Source organism: Artemia sp. Qi Xiang Cuo, chromosome 9 (genome assembly GCF_049724085.1).
Source record: "Artemia sp. Qi Xiang Cuo chromosome 9, ASM4972408v1, whole genome shotgun sequence".
NCBI lineage: Eukaryota > Metazoa > Arthropoda > Branchiopoda > Anostraca > Artemiidae > Artemia > Artemia sp. Qi Xiang Cuo.
In genome coordinates this window covers 28,864,874-28,892,076 of record NC_142802.1, presented here as the reverse complement: position 1 = coordinate 28,892,076, position 27,203 = coordinate 28,864,874, and the positions used below count along the sequence as shown (strand labels likewise).

The 27,203-nt window shown below is 33.0% G+C and overlaps 1 protein-coding gene across 6 annotated transcripts in view; it reads left to right on the top strand.

Annotated features, from left to right (window-relative positions):
* The window catches only part of LOC148948535 (sialin-like), a 144,594-nt gene that overhangs the window by 91,422 nt on the left and 25,969 nt on the right, over nucleotides 1-27,203 (top strand). For all 6 annotated transcript variants that reach the window (XM_089093967.1, XM_089093966.1, XM_089093970.1 and 3 more), the window contains 3 exons: nucleotides 18,223-18,468; nucleotides 20,408-20,591; nucleotides 22,117-22,250. In XM_089093967.1, the coding sequence (XP_088950093.1) occupies nucleotides 18,223-18,468; nucleotides 20,408-20,591; nucleotides 22,117-22,250 (564 nt within the window). The remainder of the gene's footprint in view (nucleotides 1-18,222; nucleotides 18,469-20,407; nucleotides 20,592-22,116; nucleotides 22,251-27,203) is intronic.

The window sequence follows — 27,203 nt, the reverse complement described above, 5'->3', positions numbered from 1 at the left end:
TGAAAGATTTAGTTTTAAAAATTTTAGTTTTAGAGTTTTAGTCAGAAAATCTTCGTTTTAAAGTATTAGTTTTAAATTTTTCATCTTAAAATTTTTATTTTAAAAGTTTTAGTTTTCAAAATCTTGGTCTAAATTTCTAGTTTTAAAGATTCAATTTTAAGGTTTTAGTTTTAAAGTTTAAATTTTTAATTTTTAGTTTTAGAAGTTTTAGTTATAAAGATTTAGTTTTAAAGTTTAAGTTTTCAAAGTTCTAGTTTTAAAGTATAAGTTTCAAGGCTTTTGTTTTAAAGTTTTAATTTTAAATGTTTTAGTCTTAGAAGTTTTAGTTTTAAAGATTTAGTTTTAAAGTTAAGTTTTCAAAGTTTTAGTTTTAAAGTTTTAGCTTTAATATTTCGGTTCTAAAGTTATAGTTTTAAGTTTTACTTTGTAAGTTTTTATTCAAAAGTTTTATTTTTAAAGTTTAAGTATTAAGGATTTAGGTTTAAAGTTTTATTTTTAAAATTTCACTTGTAATATATTAGTTTTAAGGTTTTAGTTTTGAAAATTTGGTTTAAAATTTTTGTTTTAAAGTTTTAGTCACAAAGTTTTGATTTTAAAGAAATAGTTTTAAAGCTTTAGGTTTAAACTTTTAAAGTAGTGTAATAAATTTCGTTCAACTTTTATAATCCACATTTTTACCTTTTTTCAATATTTAAATATTTCTTCTAGGGTAAACGGACAGTTTTGAATTCTGGGACTGACAACCCCGACTTTTCTTGACTTACAGGGGCCCTTTCCCCTCTCTGTATTTCAAGGGCTTTTTGGGCTGAAAGTGCTTTTCGACTTCTTTAATTTTTCATATTTTTAATTTTTTTTAATGAAACGAGTATGATCAGGCTCTGTCTTAGGGAGCTAGCCGTTCTAGATTTAGAGGGTGAAAGTTTTTTCAACTGTGTATAATATATAGTCAATCAATCAATCAATTAACCTTTTATCATAGGCAGCGCAATAGCACTGCCGAAGTAAAGAACGATGTTGGCACAATGTATTTTTTTTCCATACCCAGGCACTTTGTATCGAAGGAGTTGTCGTAGAAACTTCGAAAAGGGCTCATTCGATTGGAAATTGAAGTGGCTAGTGCCCTTTTTAATAGTCAAAAGGGATTAGAGGGCAACTAGCCCCCCCCTCCCCCAAGCCCATCATTCCCCCAAACACATCCAATCAAAATTTTGAGATAGCCATTTTTTTCAGCGTAGTTGATTTCCAGATATAAAATATGTTTTTGAGGAGGACACTCCCCCCAACCCTCAGGGCAAGGGTTTTCAGGTATGCCCTGAGGGCATATAAGAACGATGTTGCCACAATGTACTAATTATTATTTTTTTCTTTAGAGCAGGACACTTCCTATCGAAGAATTTGTCATAGAAACTGCGAAAAGGGCTTATTCAATTGGAAATTGGAGTGGCTTGTGCCCTTTTAATAGTGGAAAGTGATTGGAAGGCAACTAACACCCCTTCCACGCCCACCATTTCCCGAAACACATCCGATCAAAATTTTGAGATAGCTATTTTCTTCAGTGTAGTTGATTTCCAGATAAAAATTATGTTTTTGAGGAGGACACTCCCCCACAGCCTTCAGGGCAAGGATTGTAAATTATGCCCTGGGGACATATAAGGTTTTTATAAAAGGTGTAGTCATAGAAACTTCAAAAAAGGCTCATTCGATTGGAAATTCCAAGGGCTAGTGCTCATTTTAAAAGTCAAAAGTGATTGGAGGGCGTCTAACCCCTCTCCAAAGCCAAACTTTCTCCCAAACATATTCAATCAAAATTTTGAGATATCCATTTTATTAAACGTAATTTTAAGTTCTGGAAATTAGGTCTTTGAGGATGACAACCCCCTCACGACCTCAGGGCAAGGGTTGTAAGTTATATCCTGGGGGAATATAAGGTTTTTATAGAACAAGGTGTCATAGAAACTTCAAAAAGGAATCAATCGATTAGAAATTGAAATGAATAGTGCCCTTTTGAATAGTCGAAAGTTATAATAACAATTTAATCTTACTCTCTGGGCATGAAAATAATGAACTAAGAGGAGTATGAAAAACGAAAATTACACACAAGAAATAGAGAACGATCGGGGAAAGGTATTAACATGTCACAAAATTTAGAAATTGCAAAGAATTGCCAATTCTTTGGTGATATAACAGCTACAAAAATACATTTTTGGAACCTCCTCTTAAACCGACTTGAGACCCAAGTGAATCATAGGCAAAGGTAAGTTTTTTGGCAGAGGGTAAGGAGCTGACCAGCTTGATGGGAGAATGAAATCTAGCGTCCACTGTCAGATTTTGTCTTTAAATATTTAGAATGCTATCTTTTCAAAGTCCCCTATGGCCTAAAATCTTTCCTCATTATGACTTTTCTATATACTGACCTTAGGCACTTCCACTTCAACTGTTCACGCAAACATCCAGCAATAAAATTAATATTAAAAAAAGAAATTACCATCACTTTAAAAATTAAAACACATCGAAACACCTATTTTCAATCACGTTTTCTGACCGACTAATTTAAAGCGGCTAGATACAGTTTGAAAGTCGTTCACGAAAAGTTGAATTGTTCTTTATTCCTAAGCAATGAGCAAACTTCAGACACAGAAATTAAATTTTAGATGAGTCGAAAGAGTTTAAACTTCGTTCATTTTAAGCCTTTTTTTCATATTTTTTATTATTTTCGAGGATCGAGTTCAGAAGGACATTTGAGGTGAAGTTTTATTTTTAAGATGGGTTTGAAAAAAAAATTTAATTATTAATAGAAATAAAGGCAGATAGTTTGTCACTGTAACAAAGAAGAAAGTTTATCGGAGGGGAAGTCAGCGTAGGGATATTAAAAAATGGGGTGTAACCTATGGGTTCAATATACGTTTCATCTTTTGAATCAGTTTCATAAAATAATTCATCATGTTCTCTCTCTCGATACGAATAATTTTTCAAGCGTAAACTTTCTGTAAAGATACTTCTAATGTTATACTTGATAGAGTATTAGAAACATTTTTCCACAAAAGATGTTTTTCAAGTAAAAGTAAATAGCTGCTGCATGAAATTAAAGATGAGCATAAATAAAGTCGAATAATCGTTCAAGCGTAAATTTTCTGTAAACTTACTTCGAATGTTATATTTGTTAGTAGCAGATAATTTTTTCCACAGAGAATATTTTTCAAGTAAAAGTAAAGAGCTGCTACATTAAATCAAAGACGTGAAGAAATAAAGTCGAATAATTGGTCAAGCGTAAATTTTCTATAAACTCACTTCTAGTTCTATTAACTTACTGGCATAGTTGAAAGGCCCATACCTCAGGCAAACTAAGAGACTTCTTTTTGATTTTGTTTGCCAATTTACTTCTTTTTTAAGGTTTTCTGTAGTTTCAAAATGTTTTCGATTTCTTTTTGAAAAAGATGGTTGCACGTTTGGTCGGCATTTACGCTATCATAGAAAATAATTTCAAAGTACCAAGACACATGACAGTATACCCTGAAACTCAAGACCCTGAAAAAGTTAGATTAATCCGATAACATATTGTCATTAATTTCCAGGCACGCCTGGAAGCGTGAACTGTGATGGCTATGTGTAAATGAAAGATGTCATATACTTGCTTTTCTATTTCTGTAATAACATAGGTTAATCTAATTATTTAATGCTATTTACCGTTACTTTTACACACAATATAACTTTGGTGTATGTTGATTCTTACAATAGTGTACAGCGGTTATCAGATATTAAAAAAGTGTGTGAGAAAAAAAAAAATACGAATTCATGATGCCTAATAAATTAGGAACCTGTTAGTTATCATTGGAAGCTCAGCAATTGAATCAAGAGACGGCCGGTGTCCAAAATTGTTTTTGACAAATGTAATAACTTATTCATCCCTCTCCCCCCGAAAAAAAATGATCAGCAGCATTTAGTGGGGCGCCTTGAAACTATGGATAAAGTAATTTCACTATTTTTGAATTTTTAGATATTTCACCGTGCTGTCTTTCGGAACTTGACAGTCATGTATACTATCATGTGTCTTGGTATTTTGAAATTATTTTCTATAATAGCGTAGACGCCGACCAAATATGCAACCATCTTTTTGAATAAGCAATCGAACACATTTTGAAACTAAAGAAAACCTTAAAAGAAGTAAATTGGCAAACAAAGTCAAAAAGAAGTCTCTTAGTTTGCCTGAGGTAAGGGCCTTTTAACTATGCCGGGCAAAAAAAGGCCCACTTCTTCATAAATGATTGAAAATATCGGAGCGTTGACTTGGGAATTGCATAGGATGTAATTGAAACTGTGTATAAATTCTTAATTTTTATTCCTATTGCATAGGTAGTAAAGGAACATTTAACATTTTTCTAAATGTTGTGTTTTTTCAAAAAAATGACTCGTCTTTAACAGATTTAGCCATAGCCAGTTGAAACTGTATAAATTCTTCATTTTTAGACCTATTGCGTTGGTGATGAAGGAACATTTAACATATTTATTTCTAAATGTTGTGTGTTTTGCAAGAAAATGGCTCGCCTTTAAAAAATTTAGCCATAACCAGTTGAAACCGTGTATAAATTCTTAATTTTTATTCCTATTGCATAGGTAATAAAGGAACATTTAACATTTTTTCTAAATGTTATGTGTTTTTGCAAGAAAATGGCTCGTCCTTAACAAATTTAGCCATAGCTAGTTGAAACTGTGTTTAAATTCTTCATTTTTAGTCCTAATGCATAGGTAATGAAGGAACATTTAACATTTTTTTTCTAATTTTGTGTGGTTTCATAAGACAAACGCTCGTCTTTAAACCTGCGCTATAGAATGTACAAGGAAGCCAGATATTTCCATCCTATTTTTATTTTGTAAGCCTGCTTAAAGTACTAAATACATTGAACTGTTTGAACATAAGAATCATGTTGAACTTCTTCTATCAGGACAATTTTACGAAGACGAAAAAGGAATATTGTCCCGTTAATACCGATGAGATTATCTATGATGTACGATGGTATTGGTGTAGATATACGAAGTTCCTGTTGATATCCAGAGACTGGAGAACCCAAACATCCGATTATAGTTACATCTGCACATCTTTGATTTAATGTAGCAGCTCTTTACTTTTAGTTGAAAAAATATCCATTGTGAGAAAAAAGGTTTCTGCCACTGTAAAAAATATAACAATAGAAGTAAGTTTACTGAAAATTTACGCTTAAACAATTATTTGACTTTATTTCTGCACATCTTTGATTTAATGTAGCAGCTTTTTACTTTCACTTGAAAAATATTCTTTGTGGAAAAAAAAGTTTCTGTCAATAACAAATATAACAATAAAAGTAAGTTTACAGAAAGTTTGCACTTGAATAATTATTTGACTTTATTTCTTCACATCTTTGATTTAATGTAGCAGCTCTTTACTTTTACTTGAAAAATATCCTTTGGGGAAAAAAGTTTCTGCCATTAACGAAATTAACATTAGAAGTAAGTTTACAGAAAATTTACGCTTGAACGATTATTCGACTTTATTTCTGCTCATCTTTGATTTAATGTAGCAGCTCTTTACATTTACTTGAAAAATATCCTTTGTGGAAAAAAGTATCGGCCACTCTAACAAATATAAATAAGAGGTATGTTTACAGAAATTTTACGCTTGAACAATTAATCGACTTTATTTCTGCTCATCTTTAATGTAGCAGCTCTTTACTTTTAGTTGAAAAATATCCTTTGTGGAAAAATAGTTTCTGCCACTCTAACAAATATAATATTAGACATAAGATTGCAGAAAATTTACGCTTGAAAAATTATTCGACTTTATTTCTGCACATCTTTGATTTAATGTAGATGCTCTTTACTTTAGTTGAAAAAATATCTATTGTGGAAAAAAAAGGTTTCTGCCACTCCAACAAATATAACAATAGAAGTTAGTTTACGGAAAATTTATGCTTGAATAGTTATTCGACTTTATTTCTGCATATCTTTGATTTAATGTAGCAGCTCTTTTACTTGAAAAATATCCTTTATGGAAAAAAGGTTCTGCCACTAACAAATATAACATTAGAAGTAAGTTTACAGAAAATTTACGCTTGAACAATTATTGGACTTTATTTCTGCTCATCTTTGATTTAATGTAGCAGCTCTTTACTTTTACTTGAAAAATATCCTTTGGGGAAAAATGTTTCTACCACTCTATCAAATATAACACTAGAAGTATATTTACAGAATATTTACGCTTGACAATTATTCGTATCGAGAGAGAGAACATGATGAATTATTTTATGAAACAGATTCAAAAGATGAATCGTACATTGCACCTGTAGGTTACACCCCATTTTTATAATATCCCTACGCTGACTTCCTCTTCCGATAAAATTTTTTCTTTGGCACAGTGACAAAATATGTGCCTTCATTTCAATTAATAACTCTATTTATTTTTTTCTAAACTCATCTTAAAAATAAAACTTCAACTCAAATGTCCTTCTGGACTCGACCCGCGAAAATAATAAAAAATATGAAAAAAAGGCTTAAAATGAACGAAGTTTAAACTCTTTCGATTCATCTGAAATTTAATTTCTGTGTCTGAAGTTTGCTCATTGCTTAGGAACAAAGAACAATTCAACGTTTCGTGAATGTCTTTCAAACTGTATTTTTAAAGTGGTGGTAATTTCTTTTTTTAGGATTGATTTTATTGCTGGATGTTTGCATGAGCACTTGAAGTGGAAGTGCCTAAGGTTAGTAAATAGAAAAGTCATAATGAGGAAACATTTTAGGCCATGGGGGACTTTTTAAAGATAACATTCTAAATGATATATTTTGATAATGTTAAGCAAAAAAGTGTCAGAATTGAATGTTCAAAGCGTTCGCTTGTCTAAGTCTCGAAAGATGAGGTCAGATATGACGTTCTGATAACTTTTTTTAAACACATTTATAACTCTTAAAGGAACCTCTATATTGAAAATTGGGGGGGGGGGTGCCCTCAAAAAGTTGGAGGGAGGGGACCCTTTGGTGGTTGGGGAGAGGGATCTCTTGGACGCTTAGGGCCTTGATGGTTCATACCCATAATCGTCTCACTAGTTGATTTCTAAGGATTTCAAAGGAATGTTCTGAATTTCTTTATTACAATTCTTTTCTTGGCATCCACATGTTTATTAGTATCAACTTTTTAATATACTACATTACTAATGCATATTTTATATTGACAGCACTGCTCAAATGGTACTTGCACATTATACAGAACACAGTCGAGAAGTAAAGCTAGGTCAAGTCACAATGTCATCTTGACACCGATGACTCTATTACTTTCAAGTTTTTAGCATACTCCATTGCTCAAAAATAGTTTATATCGCCCACATCCCATATTGTGTACTTGTCTATTATACCTATCACAGTCGAGAAGTAAAGCTAGGTCAAGTCACGTGATCTTTTCTTGGCGCCTACCGCTCTATTACTTTTAACTTTTTTATTACTTTCAACTATTACTACTCCAATGCTAAACAATATTTTATTTGCTGCATGCGTATTATACAAACCACAGCCATAAAATAAAGCTATGTCAACTCACTTGTCTCACTTTGTTTCGCCCAAATCATCCTCTAAAATGCCTCAAACTGTTTCACCCAAATAATCCCCTAAAATGACGATTTATCTGTTTTGCCCAAAAATGTCGATTAATCTCTGACGGTTCCTTTGTTCTGAAAACTGTGCGCTGATATCTAGGTCGTGTGATCTTGATCGTCTAGTTCTTCGTCCTGTATTCGAACCCCTCGTGATGTTATTCTAACATTCTAACATTTATGGCAAGTTGCCTAAGACTTATCATCCTCTTGGGGCTATTGTGGAAATCCAATGCTAACCAATTCTCAAAAGTCAAGTAATATAACCCCGTCCTGGTAGTAATCTAGCTCCCTGATTGGCCTAGAAATAGGCGTATGATCTTGTTCGCCCTGTTGTACGTCCTGAAATTAGAGAGGCTCCCCTACTATTGCTCATATCTACGTCCAGTGGCGTAATTTCGTCAAAATCCTGGGGTGGGGCAAAGTTGGAGCCAATTTTCCAGAATCAATTGAAAATGAAAGTGAAAACTATAAAATGAGCCATATATTACCATAGAGGCAAAGATTTACTAAAGAAAACTGACCGGTTTCTCTGAATACTTGAATTATGCAGACTTATCCTAGTTTTGACAAGATTTTTTGCAGAAACTAAATTTCACCTGCGGGGGCGAAAGGAGGTCTGGGGGGGTAAACTTAGGTCTGGAGGGGGCAGTAGCCTCCTTTCCCCATAATCAATTACGCCCCTTTCTAAACCCTTCCTATAAATGTCACCATCAGCAAGTTCCAAAATGGTACTAAAAACGGCACTTTTGTTGCCCTGTCTCAAGTGGAAAAGCTGGGGCTAGTGGGTTACCAGAAGTTTTTACAGTGACGTTTAATGACTCATTTGAAACCTATTGCTCATATCTATGTGATGTTTATCAATTCTACCACCCGTAAGTGTGATTTAGCACTAAAAACAACCCTTTTGATGTCGCTTCTTAAGTAGAAAAGCTTAGAAGTATAAAACGATATTATCATTGTAATGATTATGATCCAAACCCCTTAACCGGAGATTATCAAGAATACCTCCTGTATGTTCCTCCTCCAAGCCCCCTTAATAAGCTACGCAATTAAGGTAAAACCACTAATATATAATATTAGATTATTAGAAGCGTGGTTGTTTTGATACAGCGTTTGAGTTGGAAGTGGTGTAGCTTACGTTCGATTCTTATTAGTTTTTTTTTCAATTAATATCTTATACATTCAATGCAATAATTTTCAGATTATCTCATTGTCTTTTCAAATGTGATTTACTCGTGTTTTAACGCGTGTCACAGGGAGGTGTTTCGGTAAGATTTTTGATTGAGAAGGGAATAGAGAGCATCCAGTCCATGGTTTGCAACGACACTGTGAGTAGATCACTAAATCCATACCCTACCGATTGGCGTAAATTTTTCAAATCCTATGGGGGGAGGTCAACGTTGGAGCCAATTTTCCCAAATCAAGTGAAAATGACAAAGAAAACTGAAAAAAAGCCGTATAGTAATAAAAAAGGTAAATATGTACTAAAGAAAAATGACTTGTTTCAGTGGATGCTTGAATTATGCAGGCTTATCTTAGTTTTGACAACATTTTTGGAAAAAATAAATTTCAACTGGGAAGGGCAGGGTAAACTAGGGTCTGGAGGAAAACTGAGGTCTGGGAAAGGAAGTTTCCCCCTCTGGCCCATAGCCAATTACACCCCTTGTCCCAACCCCCTGCCACTTAGTGGTTGGAGAAGTGACATGATGGAGAGTGGTTGGAGAGGTGATAAAATTTTTAATCACCTCCAATCTGTGGGAGATAAGACACTTCGACCCTTATTAAAGAGCTGAACTAAGAAGCCGTACGAGAGAATTGAAGGAAACAATAAGTTTAGAGTGGAAAAACATATCAAAACATAGTGTCGTTTCTTTTTGTAAAAAAAAAAAAATAAAAAAAAACAAATAGATCTTTAATTCTATGTTCTAAAAAATCAAATTAAGTAGCACTTAAGAAAGTAGCTCCAGGTGATAGAACACAAAAGGTTAACTGAGCGGACAGGTTTGTGCATCGACATACTTGCGGAAACAGAAATGTGACTTTAGGCTTAGGGATTTATTTGACCTAAATAATTTTCCTAAATAAAAAGCCACTCATTACTCAGAAATGAATGAAAATTTCAAAAAAAGATCATTTCTTATGTAGGCACGATACATGGTATTATAAACTAAGTTTGTTTTTACTTCAAAAATTTTGGGAAGAATTAACTGAATTCTTCTAGAGAACCATTTTCATTTGTCTTTCTTCCTCTTTGGATGCAGAATTTTATGTATGGAGAGAATATTACGGTGGAATCGTCAAGTAAATAATTCGATTAAGTAAGAATAACAATAAGTAATCCTTCTTTTAATATACAACTTCGAGTGGTTCCAGAACCACATGCCTGCACTTCTCCAACCACTAAGTGGCAGGGGGTTGGGACAAGGGGTGTAATTGGCTATGGGCCAGAGGGGGAAACTTCCTTTCCCAGACCTCAGTTTTCCTCCAGACCCTAGTTTACCCTGCCCTTCCCAGTTGAAATTTATTTTTTCCAAAAATGTTGTCAAAACTAAGATAAGCCTGCATAATTCAAGCATCCACTGAAACAAGTCATTTTTCTTTAGTACATATTTACCTTTTTTATTGCTATACGGCTTTTTTTCAGTTTTCTTTGTCATTTTCACTTGATTTGGGAAAATTGGCTCCAACGTTGACCTCCCCCCATAGGATTTGAAAAATTTACGCCAATCGGTAGGGTATGGATTTAGTGATCTACTCACAGTGTCGTTGTAAACCATGGATTGGATTACTTCTATTCCCTTTTGAATCAAAATGCTTGATCAGATACCTTCCTGGGATATTCGTTAAAGAATGAGTGCATCAAATTTACAAAAATAGTGAGATTATCTGAAAAGGTTCTTATAAAAGGTATAAAACCATTATTGAACAAAAACAAAGCAGGAGTCAAACGCAAACCACTCTAATTCGAAGTTGAACGCTCTACCAACAGAGCCACGCCTCTAATATTCTAATTTGATATATTAGTGCTTTTACCTTAATTGCTTAGCTTATTAAGGGGCTTGGAGGAGGAACATACAGGAGGTATTCTTGATAATCTCCGGTTAAGGGGTTTGGATCATAATCATTACAATGATAATATCGTTTTATACTTCTAAGCTTTTCTACTTAAGAAGTGATATCAAAAGTGTTGTTTTTAGTGCTATATCACACTTACGGATGGTAGAATTGATAAACATCATATTGATATGAGCAATAGCTTTCAAATGAGTCATTAAACGCCACTCTAAAAAGTTCTGGTAACCCACTAGCCCCAGCTTTTCCACTTGAGACAGGGCAACAAAAGTGCCGTTTTTAGTACCATTTTGGAACTTGCTGATGGTGACATTTATAGGAAGGGTTTAGAAAGGGGCGTAATTGATTATGGGGAAAGGAGGCTACTGCCCCCTCCCGACCTGAGTTTACCCCCCAGACCTCCTTTCGCCCCCGCAGGTGAAATTTAGTTTCTGCAAAAAATCTTGTCAAAACTAGGATAAGTCTGCATAATTCAAGTATTCAGAGAAACCGGTCAGTTTTCTTTAGTAAATCTTTGCCTCTATGGTAATATATGGCTCATTTTATAGTTTTCACTTTCATTTTCAATTGATTCTGGAAAATTGGCTCCAACTTTGCCCCACCCCAGGATTTTGACGAAATTACGCCACTGGACGTAGATATGAGCAATAGTAGGGGACCATCTCTAATTTCAGGACGTACAACAGGACGAACAAGATCATGCGCCTAATTCTAGGCCAATCAGAGAGCTAGATTACTACCGGGACGAGGTGACATCACGACTTCTGGGAATTTAGCTTGAATTTGCGCAATAGCACCAAGAGGATGATATGTCTTAGACAATTTGCCATAAATGTTAGAATGTTATAATAACATCACGAGGGGTTCGAATACAGGACGAAGAACTAGACGATCAAGATCACACGACCTAGATATCAGCGCATAGTTTTCAGAACAAAGGAACCGTCAGAGATTAATCGACATTTTAGGGGATTATTTGGATATAACAGATTAATCGATAATTAAGGGGACTATCTGGGTGAAACAGCTTGAGGCATTTTAGAGGATGATTTGGGTGAAACAGAGTGAGACAATTGAGTTGACATAGCTTTACTTCATGGCTATGTTCTGTATAATACACATGTAGCAAGTAAAATATTGTTTAGCATTGGAGTAGTAATAGTTGAAACTAATAAAAAAGTTGAAAGTAATAGAGCCGTAGGGGCCAAGAAAAGATCACGTGACATGACCTAGCTTTAATACTCTGCTATGGTCTTTATAATAGAAAAGTACACAATATGGGATATGGGCGATATAAAATATTGTTGAGCTATGGAGTATGCTAAAAAGTTGAAAGTAATAGAGCCATCAGTGTCAAGATGACATTGTGGCTTGACCTAGCTTTACTTCTCGACTGTGTTCTGTATAATGCGTAAGTACCATTGAGCAGTATTGTCAATATAAAATATGCATTAGTAATCTAGTATACTAAAAAGTTGATACTAATAAACATGTGGATGCCAAGAAAAGAATTTTAATAAAGAAATTCAGAACAATCCTTTGAAATCCTTAGAAATCAACTAGTGAGACGATTATGGGTATGAACCATCAAGGCCCTAAGCGTCCAAGAGATCCCTCTCCCCAACCACCAAAGGGTCCCCTCCCTCCAACTTTTTGAGGGCACCCCCCCCCCCCAATTTTCAATATAGATGTTCCGTTAAGAGTTATAAATGAGTTTAAAAAAAGTTATCAGAACGTCATATCTGACCTCATCTTTCGAGACTTAGACAAGCGAACGCTTTGAACATTCAATTCTTCGTTCTTCGTTCTTTATCTACAACCCTTATTTCTTGGGGACGGGATGTGTCTTTTCTTGCATATGCTGATGATATTATCCTATTGAGCCGTTCTAAAGCTAGTCTAATTAAGAATTTTAATTCCCTTTCTAGTCTGCTTAATGTTCGTGGCCTTTCTATTAGTATTAAAAAATGTCAATATTTTCCCGTTAATGTTAATGACCGAGCTGAATTAATTTGCGATAGAAATATATCATTTCCGGTTTCTGATGCTGTTGTTTATCTTGGGTTACCTTATTCTGCTTCAGCTCGTGAATCTAAGTCGATGCTAATTTTACATATTCAAGAAAAAATTAGAAAGGCGTTTGGATCCATAATACGGCTACGTGGTGTTTATCGTCGTGAAATTCTAGGTTCTCTTTTTAATGCAGTAGCCCTCCCGCATGTTCTTTATCCTTCCCTTCTTCTTCGAGATTTTAAAATTTGTGATTTTTCAGCAATTCGCGTTTGTTATTTTAAATATTGTAAGTTTTTACTTGGTTTTCCAATTTCCTTTAGTAATACTGAATTAGTTTCAAATTTTAAAATTAAAGAGCCGTTGGAAATAGCCAAGGTAAAAATAAATAATTTTTACCGTAAATCTGAAAATATACTTTATGTTCATAATCTTTTTCCTTTTTTTTCTATAGTTTAAAAAGTGCATGATTTCATTATTACTATTTGTTGCATTTGATTAAGTTTTCTTTTGGGCAACTTGTAAATTGTTGCTATGTTTGATGGTGTGTTATTTGGATTTTTGAAGATTTATTTAATTATCTTTTATACTCCTCGTTTTTGAGGGAAATAAATAAAATAAAATAAATAAATTCTGACACTTTTTTGCTTAACATTATCAAAATATATCATTTAGAATGTTATCTTTAAAAAGTCCCCCATGGCCTAAAATGTTTCCTCATTATGACTTTTCTATTTACTAACCTTAGGCACTTCCACTTCAAGTGCTCATGCAAACATCCAGCAATAAAATCAATCCTAAAAAAAGAAATTACCACCACTTTAAAGATACTGTTTGAAAGACATTCACGAAACGTTGAATTGTTCTTTGTTCCTAAGCAATGAGCAAACTTCAGACACAGAAATTAAATTTCAGATGAATCGAAAGAGTTTAAACTTCGTTCATTTTAAGCCTTTTTTTCATATTTTTTATTATTTTTGCGGGTCGAGTCCAGAAGGACATTTGAGTTGAAGTTTTATTTTTAAGATAAGTTTGAAAAAAATATATAGAGTTATTAATTGAAATGAAGGCAGATAGTTTGTCATTGTGCCAAAGAAGAAAGTTTATCAGAAGAGGAAGTCAGCGTAGGGATATTAAAAAATGGGGTGTCACCTACAGGTTCAATATACGTTTCATCTTTTGAATCAGTTTCATAAAACAAATCATCATGTTCTCTCTCTCGATACGAATAATTGTTCAAGCATAAATTTTCTGTAAACATACTTCTAATATTATATTTGATAGAGTGACAGAAACTTTTTTCCACAAAGGATATTTTTCAAGTAAAAGTAAAGAGCTGCTACATTAAACCAAAGATGAGCAGAAATAAAGTCGAATAATTATTCAGGCGTAAATTTTCTGTAAACTTACTTCTAATGTTATATTTGTTAGTGGCAGAACCTTTTTTCCATAAAGGATATTTTTCAAGTAAAAGAGCTGCTACATTAAATCAAAGATATGCAGAAATAAAGTCGAATAACTATTCAAGCATAAATTTTCCGTAAACTAACTTCTATTGTTATATTTGTTGGAGTGGCAGAAACCTTTTTTTTCCACAATAGATATTTTTTCAACTAAAGTAAAGAGCATCTACATTAAATCAAAGATGTGCAGAAATAAAGTCGAGTAATTTTTCAAGCGTAAATTTTCTGTAATTTTATGTCTATTACTTTATTCGTTAGAGTATGAGAAACTTTTTTCTACAAAGGATATTTTTCAACTAAAAGTAAAGAGCTGCTACATTAAATCAAAGATGAGCAGAAATAAAGTCGATTAATTGTTCAAGCGTAAACTTTCTGTAAACATACCTCTTATGTTATATTTGTTAGAGTGGCCGATACTTTTTTCCACAAAGGATATTTTTCAAGTAAAAGTAAAGAGCTGCTACATAAAATCAAAGATGAGCAGAAATAAAGTCGAATAATCGTTCAAGCGTAAATTTTCTTTAAACTTACTTCTAATGTTAATTTCGTTAGTGGCAGAAACTTTTTTCCCCAAAGATATTTTTCAAGTAAAAGTAAAGAGCTGCTGCATGAAATCAAAGATGAGCAGAAATAAAGTCAAATAGTTATTCAAGAGCAAATTTTCTGTAAACTTACTTTTATTGTTGTATTTGTTATTGACAGAAACTTTTTTTTTCCACAAAGAATATTTTTCAACTAAAAGTAAAAAGCTGCTACATTAAATCAAAGATGTGCAGAAATAAAGTCAAATAATTGTTTAAGCGTAAATTTTCAGTAAACTTACTTCTATTGTTATATTTTCTAGAGTGGCAGAAACCTTTTTTCTCACAATGGATATTTTTTCAACTAAAAGTAAAGAGCTGCTACATTAAATCAAAGATGTGCAGATGTAACTATAATCGGATGTTTGGGTTCTCCAGTCTCTGGATATCAACAGGAACTTCGTATATCTACACCAATACCATCGTACATCATAGATAATCTCATCGGTATTAACGGGACAATATTCCTTTTTCGTCTTCGTAAAATTGTCCTGATAGAAGAAGTTCAACATGATTCTTATGTTCAAACAGTTCAATGTATTTAGTACTTTAAGCAGGCTTACAAAATAAAAATAGGATGGAAATATCTGGCTTCCTTGTACATTCTATAGCGCAGGTTTAAAGACGAGCGTTTGTCTTATGAAACCACACAAAATTAGAAAAAAAATGTTAAATGTTCCTTCATTACCTATGCATTAGGACTAAAAATGAAGAATTTAAACACAGTTTCAACTAGCTATGGCTAAATTTGTTAAGGACGAGCCATTTTCTTGCAAAAACACATAACATTTAGAAAAAATGTTAAATGTTCCTTTATTACCTATGCAATAGGAATAAAAATTAAGAATTTATACACGGTTTCAACTGGTTATGGCTAAATTTTTTAAAGGCGAGCCATTTTCTTGCAAAACACACAACATTTAGAAATAAATATGTTAAATGTTCCTTCATCACCAACGCAATAGGTCTAAAAATGAAGAATTTATACACAGTTTCAACTGGCTATGGCTAAATCTGTTAAAGACGAGTCATTTTTTTGAAAAAACACAACATTTAGAAAAATGTTAAATGTTCCTTTACTACCTATGCAATAGGAATAAAAATTAAGAATTTATACACAGTTTCAATTACATCCTATGCAATTCCCAAGTCAACGCTCCGATATTTTCAATCATTTATGAAGAAGTGGGCCTTTTTTTGCCCGGCATAGTTAAAAGGCCCTTACCTCAAGCAAACTATGAGATTTCTTTTTTACTTTGTTTGCCAATTTACATCTTTTAAGGTTTTCTTTAGTTTTAAAATGTTTTCGATTGCTTATTCAAAAAGATGGTTGCATATTTGTTCGGCATCTACGCTATTATAGAAAATAATTTCAAAGTACCAAGACACATGATAGTATACATGACTGTCAAGTTCCGAAAGACAGCACGGTGAAATATCTGAAAATTCAAAAATAGTGAAATTACTTTATTCATAGTTTGAAGACGCCCCATTAAATGCTGCTTATCATTTTTTTTTCGGGGGAGGGTGATGAATAAGTTATTACATCTGTCCAAAATAATTTTGGACACTGGCCGTCTCTTGATTCAAATGTTGAACCTCCAAAGAAAAGCAACAGCTTCTTAAATTGTTAGGCATCATACATTCGTATTTTTTTTTTCACTCACATTTTTCTTTCATATCTGATAACCGCTGTACACTATTGTAAGAATCAACATACACCAAAGTTATATTGTGTGTAAAAGTAACGGTAAATAGCATTAAATAATTAGATTAACCTATGTTATTACAGAAATAGAAAAGCAAGTATATGACATCTTTCATTTACACATAGCCATCACAGTTCACGCTTCCAGGCGTGCCTGGAAATTAATGACAATATGTTATCGGATTAATCTAACTTTTTCAGGGTCTTGAGTTTCAGGGTATACTGTCATGTGTCTTGGTACTTTGAAATTATTTTCTATGATAGCGTAAATGCCGACCAAACGTGCAACCATCTTTTTCAAAAAGAAATCGAAAACATTTTGAAACTACAGAAAACCTTAAAAAAGAAGTAAATTGGCAAACAAAATCAAAAAGAAGTCTCTTAGTTTGCCTGAGGTATGGGCCTTTCAACTATGCCAGTAAGTTAATAGAACTAGAAGTGAGTTTATAGAAAATTTACGCTTGACCAATTATTCGACTTTATTTCTTCACGTCTTTGATTTAATGTAGCAGCTCTTTACTTTTACTTGAAAAATATTCTCTGTGGAAAAAATTATCTGCTACTAACAAATATAACATTCGAAGTAAGTTTACAGAAAATTTAAGCTTGAACGATTATTCGACTTTATTTCTGCTCATCTTTGATTTCATGCAGCAGCTATTTAATTTTACTTGAAAAACATCTTTTGTGGAAATATGCTTCTGCCACTCTATCAAATACAACATTAAAAGTAAGTTTACAGAAAATTTACGCTTGAACAATTATTCGTATCGAGAGAGAGAACATGATGAATTATTTTATGAAACTGATTCAAAAGATGAAACGTATATTGAACCCATAGGTGACACCCCATTTTTTAATATCCCTACGCTGACTTCCCCTCCGATAAACTTTCTTCTTTGTTACAGTGACAAACTATCTGCCTTTATTTCTATTAATAATTCAATTTTTTTTTCAAACTCATCTTAAAAATAAAACTTCACCTCAAATGTCCTTCTGAACTCGACCCGCGAAAATAATAAAAAATATGAAAAAAAGGCTTAAAATGAACGAAGTTTAAACTCTTTCGATTCATCTGAAATTTAATTTCTGTGTCTGAAGTTTGCTCATTGCTTAGGAACAAAGAACATTTCAACGTTTCGTGAATGTCTTTCAAACAGTATCTAACCGCTTTAAATTAGTCGGTCAGAAAATGTGTTTGAAAATAGGTTTTTCGATGTGTTTTCATTTTTAAAGTGATGGTAATTTCTTTTTTTAATATTAATTTTATTGCTGGATGTTTGCGTGAACAGTTGAAGTGGAAGTGCCTAAGGTCAGTATATAGAAAAGTCATAATGAGGAAAGATTTTAGGCCATGGGGGACTTTGAAAAGATAGCATTCTAAATATTTAAAGACAAAATCTGACAGTGGACGCTAGATTTCATTCTCCCATCAAGCTGGTCAGCTCCTTACCCTCTGCCAAAAAACTTACCTTTGCCTATGATTCACTTGGGTCTCAAGTCGGTTTAAGAGGAGGTTCCAAAAATGTATTTTTGTAGCTGTTATATCACCAAAGAATTGGCAATTCTTTGCAATTTCTAAATTTTGTGAGATGTTAATACCTTTCCCCGATCGTTCTCTATTTCTACGCCTCTCACTGTTGCTGAAAGATATTTCACTCCTTATTTAAAGTCTATCTGATTTCCAATACAGAAAATCCATAACATGTACTTAAAGTTCTTTTTATTACTCTTGCATGAGCTCTTAAATTTGATGTAACATATTCTATTTTAAGGATGGTGTCATAATGGGAGAATTTGAATGGGACAAGGAATTGCAGGCACTCGTCCTTGGATCAGTTTACTGGGGCTTTTGCTCTTCTCAGATCGTTGGAGGATTTCTTGGAGATCGTGGTAGTAGCAAGAAAATTATTCTGTTTGGAATGGGAATCTATTCAACACTGTCCTTTTTTATTCCGCTAGTTGCAAGATGGAACGTTGGAATTTTGATTACTTTAAGAGTTATCCAAGGCTTTTGTTCAGTAAGGACAAATATTTTCTTTTTCTTATTTATTTACATAAAGTTAATATTTACGATGAGTGAGCTTTAAATAGCCAAACTGCAAGTTTGGACCTTGCTCCTGTAGCTTGAACTATATGGTTTGTTTTGCTTTAAATAAGATGGGCTTTAAATAGCCAAACTGCTAATTTGGACCTCGCTCCTGTAGCTTGAACTATATGACTTGTTGAGCTTTAAATAATATGGGCTTTAAATATCCAAACTGTTAGTTTCGACTTTGCTCCTGTAGCTTGGACTATATGGTTTGTGGTAAGATTCTGATTTTTCTGATACCATTCAGGTGATTTTGATTACACCCAAAATAAAAGACAAATATTACAGTTAAAGAACAGTTACAACCTCACAAATATTGCACAATTTTTACGTATGTGAAATAGTAGATCTGGCATGTAATGAGTAAATACATTGACTTACAGAAACTCCACAAAAAATTAATTGCGCCATTCAGAGGAAAAACTATTCCATAAAAAATATGTATTTGTCATATGTGATCATGCATATTTTTTACATGTATTTCAGAGCAGGCCCTTACGTGTTGTCCCGACCTCACTCAAGAAGTAAATTTAGGTTAATCATAATGAAATATGCTTAAATATGCTGAAAATATAATACTTTAGTAGCAAAATTATGCTACTATAATTTATATATAATATATATATATATATATATATATATATATATATATATATATATATATATATATATATATATATATATATATATATATATATATATATATATATATATGTATGTAAAAGAACAAATTTGTAAAGAAGTTTACTCAGAGCTTCAGGCTTCATTTAGTGATTAATTTATTTCATTAATCGATACCAGAAGGTGTACTGCAACTATTAAGAACTCACTGTAGCACCAAGCTGCCTGAGGCCAACAAAGCTGTGTACACTCCTCCTTCATCCCAATCTATTCAAAGCCTTCATCTGTATACCCTTCCAAGAAGTTCCTATTTCCCTTGAATATTACTTTACAACATTTTCTCATCCCCTTCGGGGAAGACCTGCTTTTCTTTTGGCTCTAGACGGTTCGCCGACAAGGACAATATTTGGCAGTCTGTCATCCTTCATCCACAGAACATGTCCTAACCATTTCAACCCTTCTCTCAGTATAGCCCTAGAAAGCGGGATTGAACCACACTTTACGTTCTGCTTACTGTTTGAGATGTGATCAGTCAGCTGGGTACCCAAATCAATTCGTAGCAGTTACTCTAGAAAATATTTAGTAAATTCTCCTTCTTTTTGGAGCGCCCGTGCTTCAAAACTATGTTTGATCACTATCATCATTGTACCTTTCAATACTCTAATCTTGGTTTGCAGAGTTATCTTCCTCTTCTTCCAAAATCTTTTCAAGTGTGAACAAAAACGTTCTATGTGTTTACCCCACCCACCCAGAAAATAACCCCCACCCGCAGAAAATACCCCTTGGAAGTTACCCCATAACCCTGCGTGGAAAATAGGGTTTTCCAAATTTGAGAATTTTATTGAGTTGAGTTTTTTTTGTTTAGTTGAGAAGTGTTAAAGAAAGTGACAAAGAGGAATTTACATACCATAAGTATCTTAAAAAAAAACTGCAATTCTTGTTAGCTCTGCAATTTTTGTTAGATTTGGAGGTGGCAGTTCCTGTCAGAAACGGAATCATTTCTGTTCATCTTTCAACTCGACAGTTTGTACCAAAGAATATTTTAAACTTTAAGACAGTAACTCAAGTTGGTCTGTAAGAAGAAAAACCTCACCACCATCTAACGTTCCCTGGCAAAATCGTTAAGCTATTCATCGTCTTTTTTGTTTATTATATACCAGTGGCAAATATGCTGAACATAAAATTTCTATTAACAAGAAATAGCCCTTTTGTACCCGACCAACGGAATTTTATTATTTTTCTTTTAGGGTCTGTCTTCGCCATGTTTCAACGTTCTTTTTAGACATTGGACAACCAAAGAAGAAAGAGCTACCCTGGCTGGTATAGGCTATTCTGGTTATACAATAGCCTCTGTTTTAACATTTCCCATAAGTGGCATGCTGTGTGAGCATGGATTTGCTGGAGGCTGGCCCTCCATTTTTTATGTTGGTGGTAAGTACGCTGGTGGTAAATAAAAGTTCAAATAGGGACTAAATCCTTTTAATAGCCAGTGATAAATTTCACAAAAAATAATATATATTTCGGTCACGTATCCAGTTACCGTCATCAGTAGTAATACAATTAAAAACAATAATTTATATATAAAATAAAATAAAACTACATATTGTCTAATAATCTTATTCTTTCCAAAGCAAAACGGAAGCGAGTCTCTTTGAGCTTCCTGGATCCGGCTCGTTAGGGTTGAATGGACTAACACTTGGACAGAGGTTAATCGCATTTGGTGAATCGAACTTTACTCTATCTGATTTTAATAAATTGTCGTAAATAGAGTTCAAACCAAATTCACACGTGTCTCTATTTAAAGCCATATTTTTAAATAAAATTTTGTTAATTTCAATAGTTTCGCGAAAATTTTGCTTTAAACCCTGGTCCCTAGAAATCAAAGAGACATTATCGAACAAATTAAAATTGTCTGGAAAATTAAAAATATTTTCCAAAAGGGCTGAAGTGAAATCTTCAGGCTTACAATTTTGCTTTAAAGCCGATAGAGATTTTATCCCAATTTGAACTTTCATTTGCCGTCATGGAAAGGCAGTGTGGTCTTCGAAATTATCTAAGTACGCTGGTTTAAGAGTTACTTGAACGTTGCTTTTCTTGGCGAAAAAAAAAGATCGTTAAGGATTATTTTCGTTCCATGACACATCCGTTGAAATACCATTAGACTCATTGAAAAATGTTTGCGCATTTTGATGTAGAATACATGATTAGAAAGTTCCAGACCTATTTTGGCATATTCATGTGAATTCCTTCCTATTGCTACCTCTTTTTCCCACCAGAGCTACGATAACGTTCGCAAAATTGTTATATTAGACTTTTGAACAAAATTATATTGAAATGAAAATTAATTTATAATAAAGTAATATTATGCTATATTATGTCCTAAAAATTTGTCTTTCTTTTTTCATATTTAAAGTATACCTTTTCTTGGATATATAAATTTAAAATTTGGCGGTTTTTGTAAGATGGTTATAATGCATGTAAAGCTTTATGTATATATATATATATATATATATATATATATATATATATATATATATAATATATAAATATATAAATATATATATATATATATATATATATATATATATATATATATATATATATATATATATATATATATATATATATATATATATATATATATATATATATATATATATATATATATATATATATATATATATATATAAATATATATATATATATATATATATAGAAAAAAAAAATAGTAGAATAGAATAGAGAATAGATATATATATATATATATATATATATATATATATATATATATATATATATATATATATATATATATATATATATATATATATATATATATATATATATATATATATATATATATATATATATATATATATATAAATATATCTTCTTCTTTTATAGGATAAAATATTTATTGATTACTTATCATTCATTTTCTTATTTCCTGCTTCAGGTGTAATGGGATTGCTCTGGTGCATTTGCCTCACAATTTTTGTCTTTGATTCACCTTCCTGTCACCCTCGCATCACGCAAGAAGAAAAAGAATTCTTAGAAAAAAATTCTCAAACTGAAGATGAATCCAAAAAGGTTAGTACTATATTGCCATCTATATCTTGCTTCTTTTAAACCATTTTTTGTTGTAGCACCACTAATGCTATTGTTACTACTGGCATCATAGTTGGTGATGTTTAAAATACTTCAGTAGTCTGTCTAGGATAAAACAGGTAACAAAATATGTATAATAACAATTTAATCTTACTCTCTGGGCATGAAAATAATGAACTAAGAGGAGTATGAAAAACGAAAATTACACACAAGTATTAACAGCGGAAAAATGACTGGTGACTAGCATTAAAATGGGAACGGCAATACAGTGTGATAAATTATGGGTAATCTTTAGACCGCATTTATGACATTACTCCGTAATTCAAAGATTGAAAATCTTGGGCCAGCTTCTCAATTCAGATAGCCATTTTTGAGAAGGAGATAGTAGCGTTGAATACAAAATCTCAATTTAACTGTTACTGCTACTACTACTAACAACTCACTGCAGTACCAAGTCACATGAAACCAATACAGCTACGAACGCTCCTTCTCCATCCCAATCAATTTTTGCGGCAACTAAATTGCGAATATAAATGTAAATACTTTCATGTGTGGTAATTTATGTTCCTTTGAAGTGTGATATGATTATTCATTTTAATATCTGTTCCTTTTTATCTTCATTTATTCATTCATAGTAATTTCTCTTCAGTTGATTTAAGACTTTTCGTTGACGTTTCACATTTGACTTACTACCCTATATGAATTATTTGTTCTTTTTAGGCTTTACTATCGCTCTTCACTTTCCTTTGAAAATAGTTTTTTGGAACCTTTTGCATTAAATTATTTTTTGTTGGTGCTTTGATTAATATAGTGTTATCATATGTTAAATGTCAGAATATTTGCAAATTCCTCTATAGGTTTCTCCTTAAAGAGCAAAATGTTGGAGTACAATTTAAATCCTTAGCAAAATTGGAACATACCTTCGAAATTTTATACTGGCTCTAGTTTTCTGCATTAATATTTTGATATTACTTATTACGAATAAATTTCTGGTTTATGGGTTGGAGGGTTTATAATCATACGAATTCAAAATCTACATAATTTTTGGTCTTTTAGAGCTGAAGGTATCAAAAACTTCATTTTGTAGATTCTATTGAATATAAACGGATCCTATTCCATCATTTCATTAACAACGTCTATCAATTTATTGTTCTGGGCGTTTCAATAATTGTAGGGCCAGGTCTTATAAATGGCATATAAGGACATTTACAGTCAATGTGTTATCAGGCTGCAAATTTTCATGGTCAAGGGAGTCAGGGAGGTACGCAGGAAGGCTTAATTTCTCTTAAATCACATATTTTCGCAAATTTCTGGGTACTTCTTTTTCAAATTATAAACGGATTATTTTTCTATTATTCCTCCCCACCCCAAAAAAATCGTTCATACTTACCTGCTTGAAATCCCTGACTTTTGAGACTTTATAGTCCATCAGTCACTCCGCCAAAACAGAAAAAATACTGGGAAAGTGTGCTTGAAATTTATCTCCTGTTAAAGTTGATGAGGCTTGGAAAAAGTATTCGCTCCAAGAAATCACTTTGTCCTTTTATCCCAAGATTCTTATTCCCTAAGTGTCAAGCAGATCGACTTCCTTCCTACCGAGGAAGGAGAAGGAAGGTGTCCCCGTGTTATTCGCCATTCTTTTTTCCCATTGGCCCAAGATACTTGCCCTATAAGTTTTTAGCCCTTCATAAGAATTATGACCTCCCCGTCTTTATGCTGAAAGCTGGTGTGGAGGGGTTCTGTTCTTGGGACACCAGGCTAATTTTTCTCCTCCAATTATACAGTTTTAAAATGCTTCTATGATTTCAGTTGAAACAAGGGACAACATACCTATTTTCCAGCTAAAATCTGGTGGTGTAGGTAGTCACGTTTGATAGAATGACCAATGACCCCCTTTGTCTCTTCAATCTTAAAGCTGAAATCCAAAATATCTTTGGTCTAGTATGGGGCCCCAGTATGGGTTTCATGATCATGGAAAATATTGTAGGTCACGTTTCTCCTTTTCATCTGGACTGATTGGAAATATTCTAAGTAAGGTAGCTTCTTTTGTTCTGGGCTAGTCAAAAATCTTTAAAGTCCCGTTATTTTTTCTGGTCCAGGCTGATCAGAAATACTCCTAGTTTGAAAACTCCTTTAAATCTGGGATGATTGGGACTATTAACAGTCTGGAACGTTTTTGGCAAGGGCTGATCAGAAACATTCCAAATCCAGTAATTCTTTGTGTTCTAAAATGTCCCAATTTCAATAACTCCTTTTAGTCTGAGTTAATCGATACAATCTCAAGTGCAATAGCTACCCTTTGGTCAGGGCTGTTTGTTTCCTGCCTCTTAGCCTTCAACTTGACGGAAATTTTGAAATTTGTTAATTTTTATGCTGTTTCGGAAAATTAATGCATATGGATGACAACAATCAAAATTTTTATGCTTAACGTCTATTGGCTGTGTGTATTGGCCTAATGTGCCAGAGAGCTAATACATACTCTCAGATCATCATCATGTGATCAATAAAAACGAGCGTATATATGTCTGTCTTGTATACATTATTACACCATTCATCCAATTGCCAAGAAACTTTAAAATCTTGTTGGGTACACAGTTGTGAAGCTTTTAGGTATAAAAAAAAATGTATTCCACTCCCAACCGCAAAAACCTTTTTTATTTTTAAGTACTTTTGCGCAACAGCGCTGGACGGGTGAGTTAATAATCATAACTAATTTTTCAAATGCTTTTAAATTCATTTAAAAGCACTTGGCACTGGAACATCGTAGAAAGTTGTTCAATGGCTCATTTTAAAAGAAACCTCTTAATCTATTGCCATTTGTAATTAATTTTTCTTTAAATAGAATCAATTTTTCACGAAAAACTTCATTTTTTATGTACAATATTGATCAATGACGTCATAGTCGTTGGATGTAGTACATAAAGGCTCGATCATCGAATAAATCTGAAACTAAGTAAAGGATAATTATGCCTCCATACATTCACAGTGATGTCTAATATTATCCATTACATCTGTAAACTGTTCCGCAGTTGCCGGTCCATACCTTGGAAGCTTTTCATTAAACATGCAAAAAATTTTTGGATATTACTATGAAGTTTTGCCAAATGATATAAAAAACGCATTTGATACGCTAAACCACGAAACCTTGCTGTAAAAAATTAAAAACAGAGGTATTAGAGGTAAAGGCCTAGATCTAATAAAATCTTACCTGCATTGTCGAAAAATTCAGGTAGAAATAAATGGGCACCTGTCAAGCCATATTGTTATTGATGATATTTTAGTCTCCCAGGGATCCGTATCAGGGACATTACTATTTTTGACTTGTATAAATGAATTTTCGAGGTGTTTACCCCAAGATAGTAGCTTAGCAATAATTTTGGCAGATGATACGGCGGTGAAGTATAAGCTAAAACCCCATCTTTGTTGGTTGAGACAATGGTAACAGCAATGAAATCTCTGAATAAATGGTTTGCATGTCACTACTTAGCTCCGATTTTTTCTAAAACTGAATTCATGATTTTCGGGTGGTCACAGCGGGCAGTAAATAAAATTACCATAGAAGAGTTAATTGTAAACCAAAGTAGGATAAAAAGAGTAAATTCATTTCGTTACCTTGGGATTATTCTCCATGAGCCTTTATATTTTCCTATGGATTCTGATTATTTGAGATTGAAACTTGCCCATAACTTAGGTTATCTTCATAGATTGAAACATGTGTTTCCTTTTTCCATCCTGAAGATTTTATACCATTGTCTAATTGAATAACATCTTAATTATTGCCCTGTAATGTATCTCAACACATTCATGGTCCATCTGCAACCTCTTCAGATAACTCAAAATAAGGTAATTAGAATCCTTGGTATTTTCGTTAATCGCCCAATGAAGCTTCAAAATCTCTCGCAACCCAAACTTTATATGTTTTTCTCAATATACTTAATCTCAAACAACTGAAAGACCTGCATACAGCAATGTAGTTTTATGATATCCAATCTTCAGCAAATTATCTCCTTAATTTGGGTATAATTGAGACTCCCCTTTCTCCTCTCCACAACGTCCGCTCCAACAAGTAATGCCTTACCCCAATTAAATTAGAAAAAGCTAGCTTCTCAATCAGATACCAGATTCCTCATATTGTAAATAAACTTAATTTAGTAGAAATGTTCCCAAGTTTCAAGAGTCGATTTTCTTTGAAAAAACATATTTCAAAAATGGTTCTTTGTCTGGATTTTGGGATTGATGAATAATAGATTTTAGTATGAATTTTGTTGTGGTGTTATCGCGCTGGGGTGGCCTCCTCTGTTATCTCCTACCTTGTATGTTTTTTTTATTGATATCTTTTATTTGTTATTTCCGCATTTTCTTATCTTTGTTTATGGCCAACACATTGAGCCCTGCTCCCCGTCGACCAGTTTAGAAAATTATTTATCATGTTAAAAAACATTTTTTCCCAACATAATTAGGATCACTGATAGCATTTAAAATATTGTCAACAATCTCGATGTGTTTTTCTTGCAGAAAGCTCATACATATTATCTCCAGTAACAGCTGACTCACTAGAATTTAGAAATTCCAAGTTTTGGTCATTTTCGTTGTTCTCAACGTTGTCCATGCCATATTGTTCCACCCAAAAACAAAAATTTCGACCTTCTATTGTCATCGTATTTAAATTGGATGCACTAATGCGTATGCACGCTTTACTGCAAGATCTTCAGATAAATTACTTCGTCTTGCAGGCCGAATGAAATCCTCTGTCAATTGATCTTTGAATCTGTCCCAAACAGCTTTTGGATCTGCAGAATTACCAAAAACAAGGATCTGTGTGAAGAGCATTCGCGTTACAGAAGGCATTTTGAACAGTGCCGATTCTTCAAGGGCGCCAAAGCATTGTTTATCGTCGAATTCAAGGCCATGAGCCAGGCATGCTCTTTTGTATGT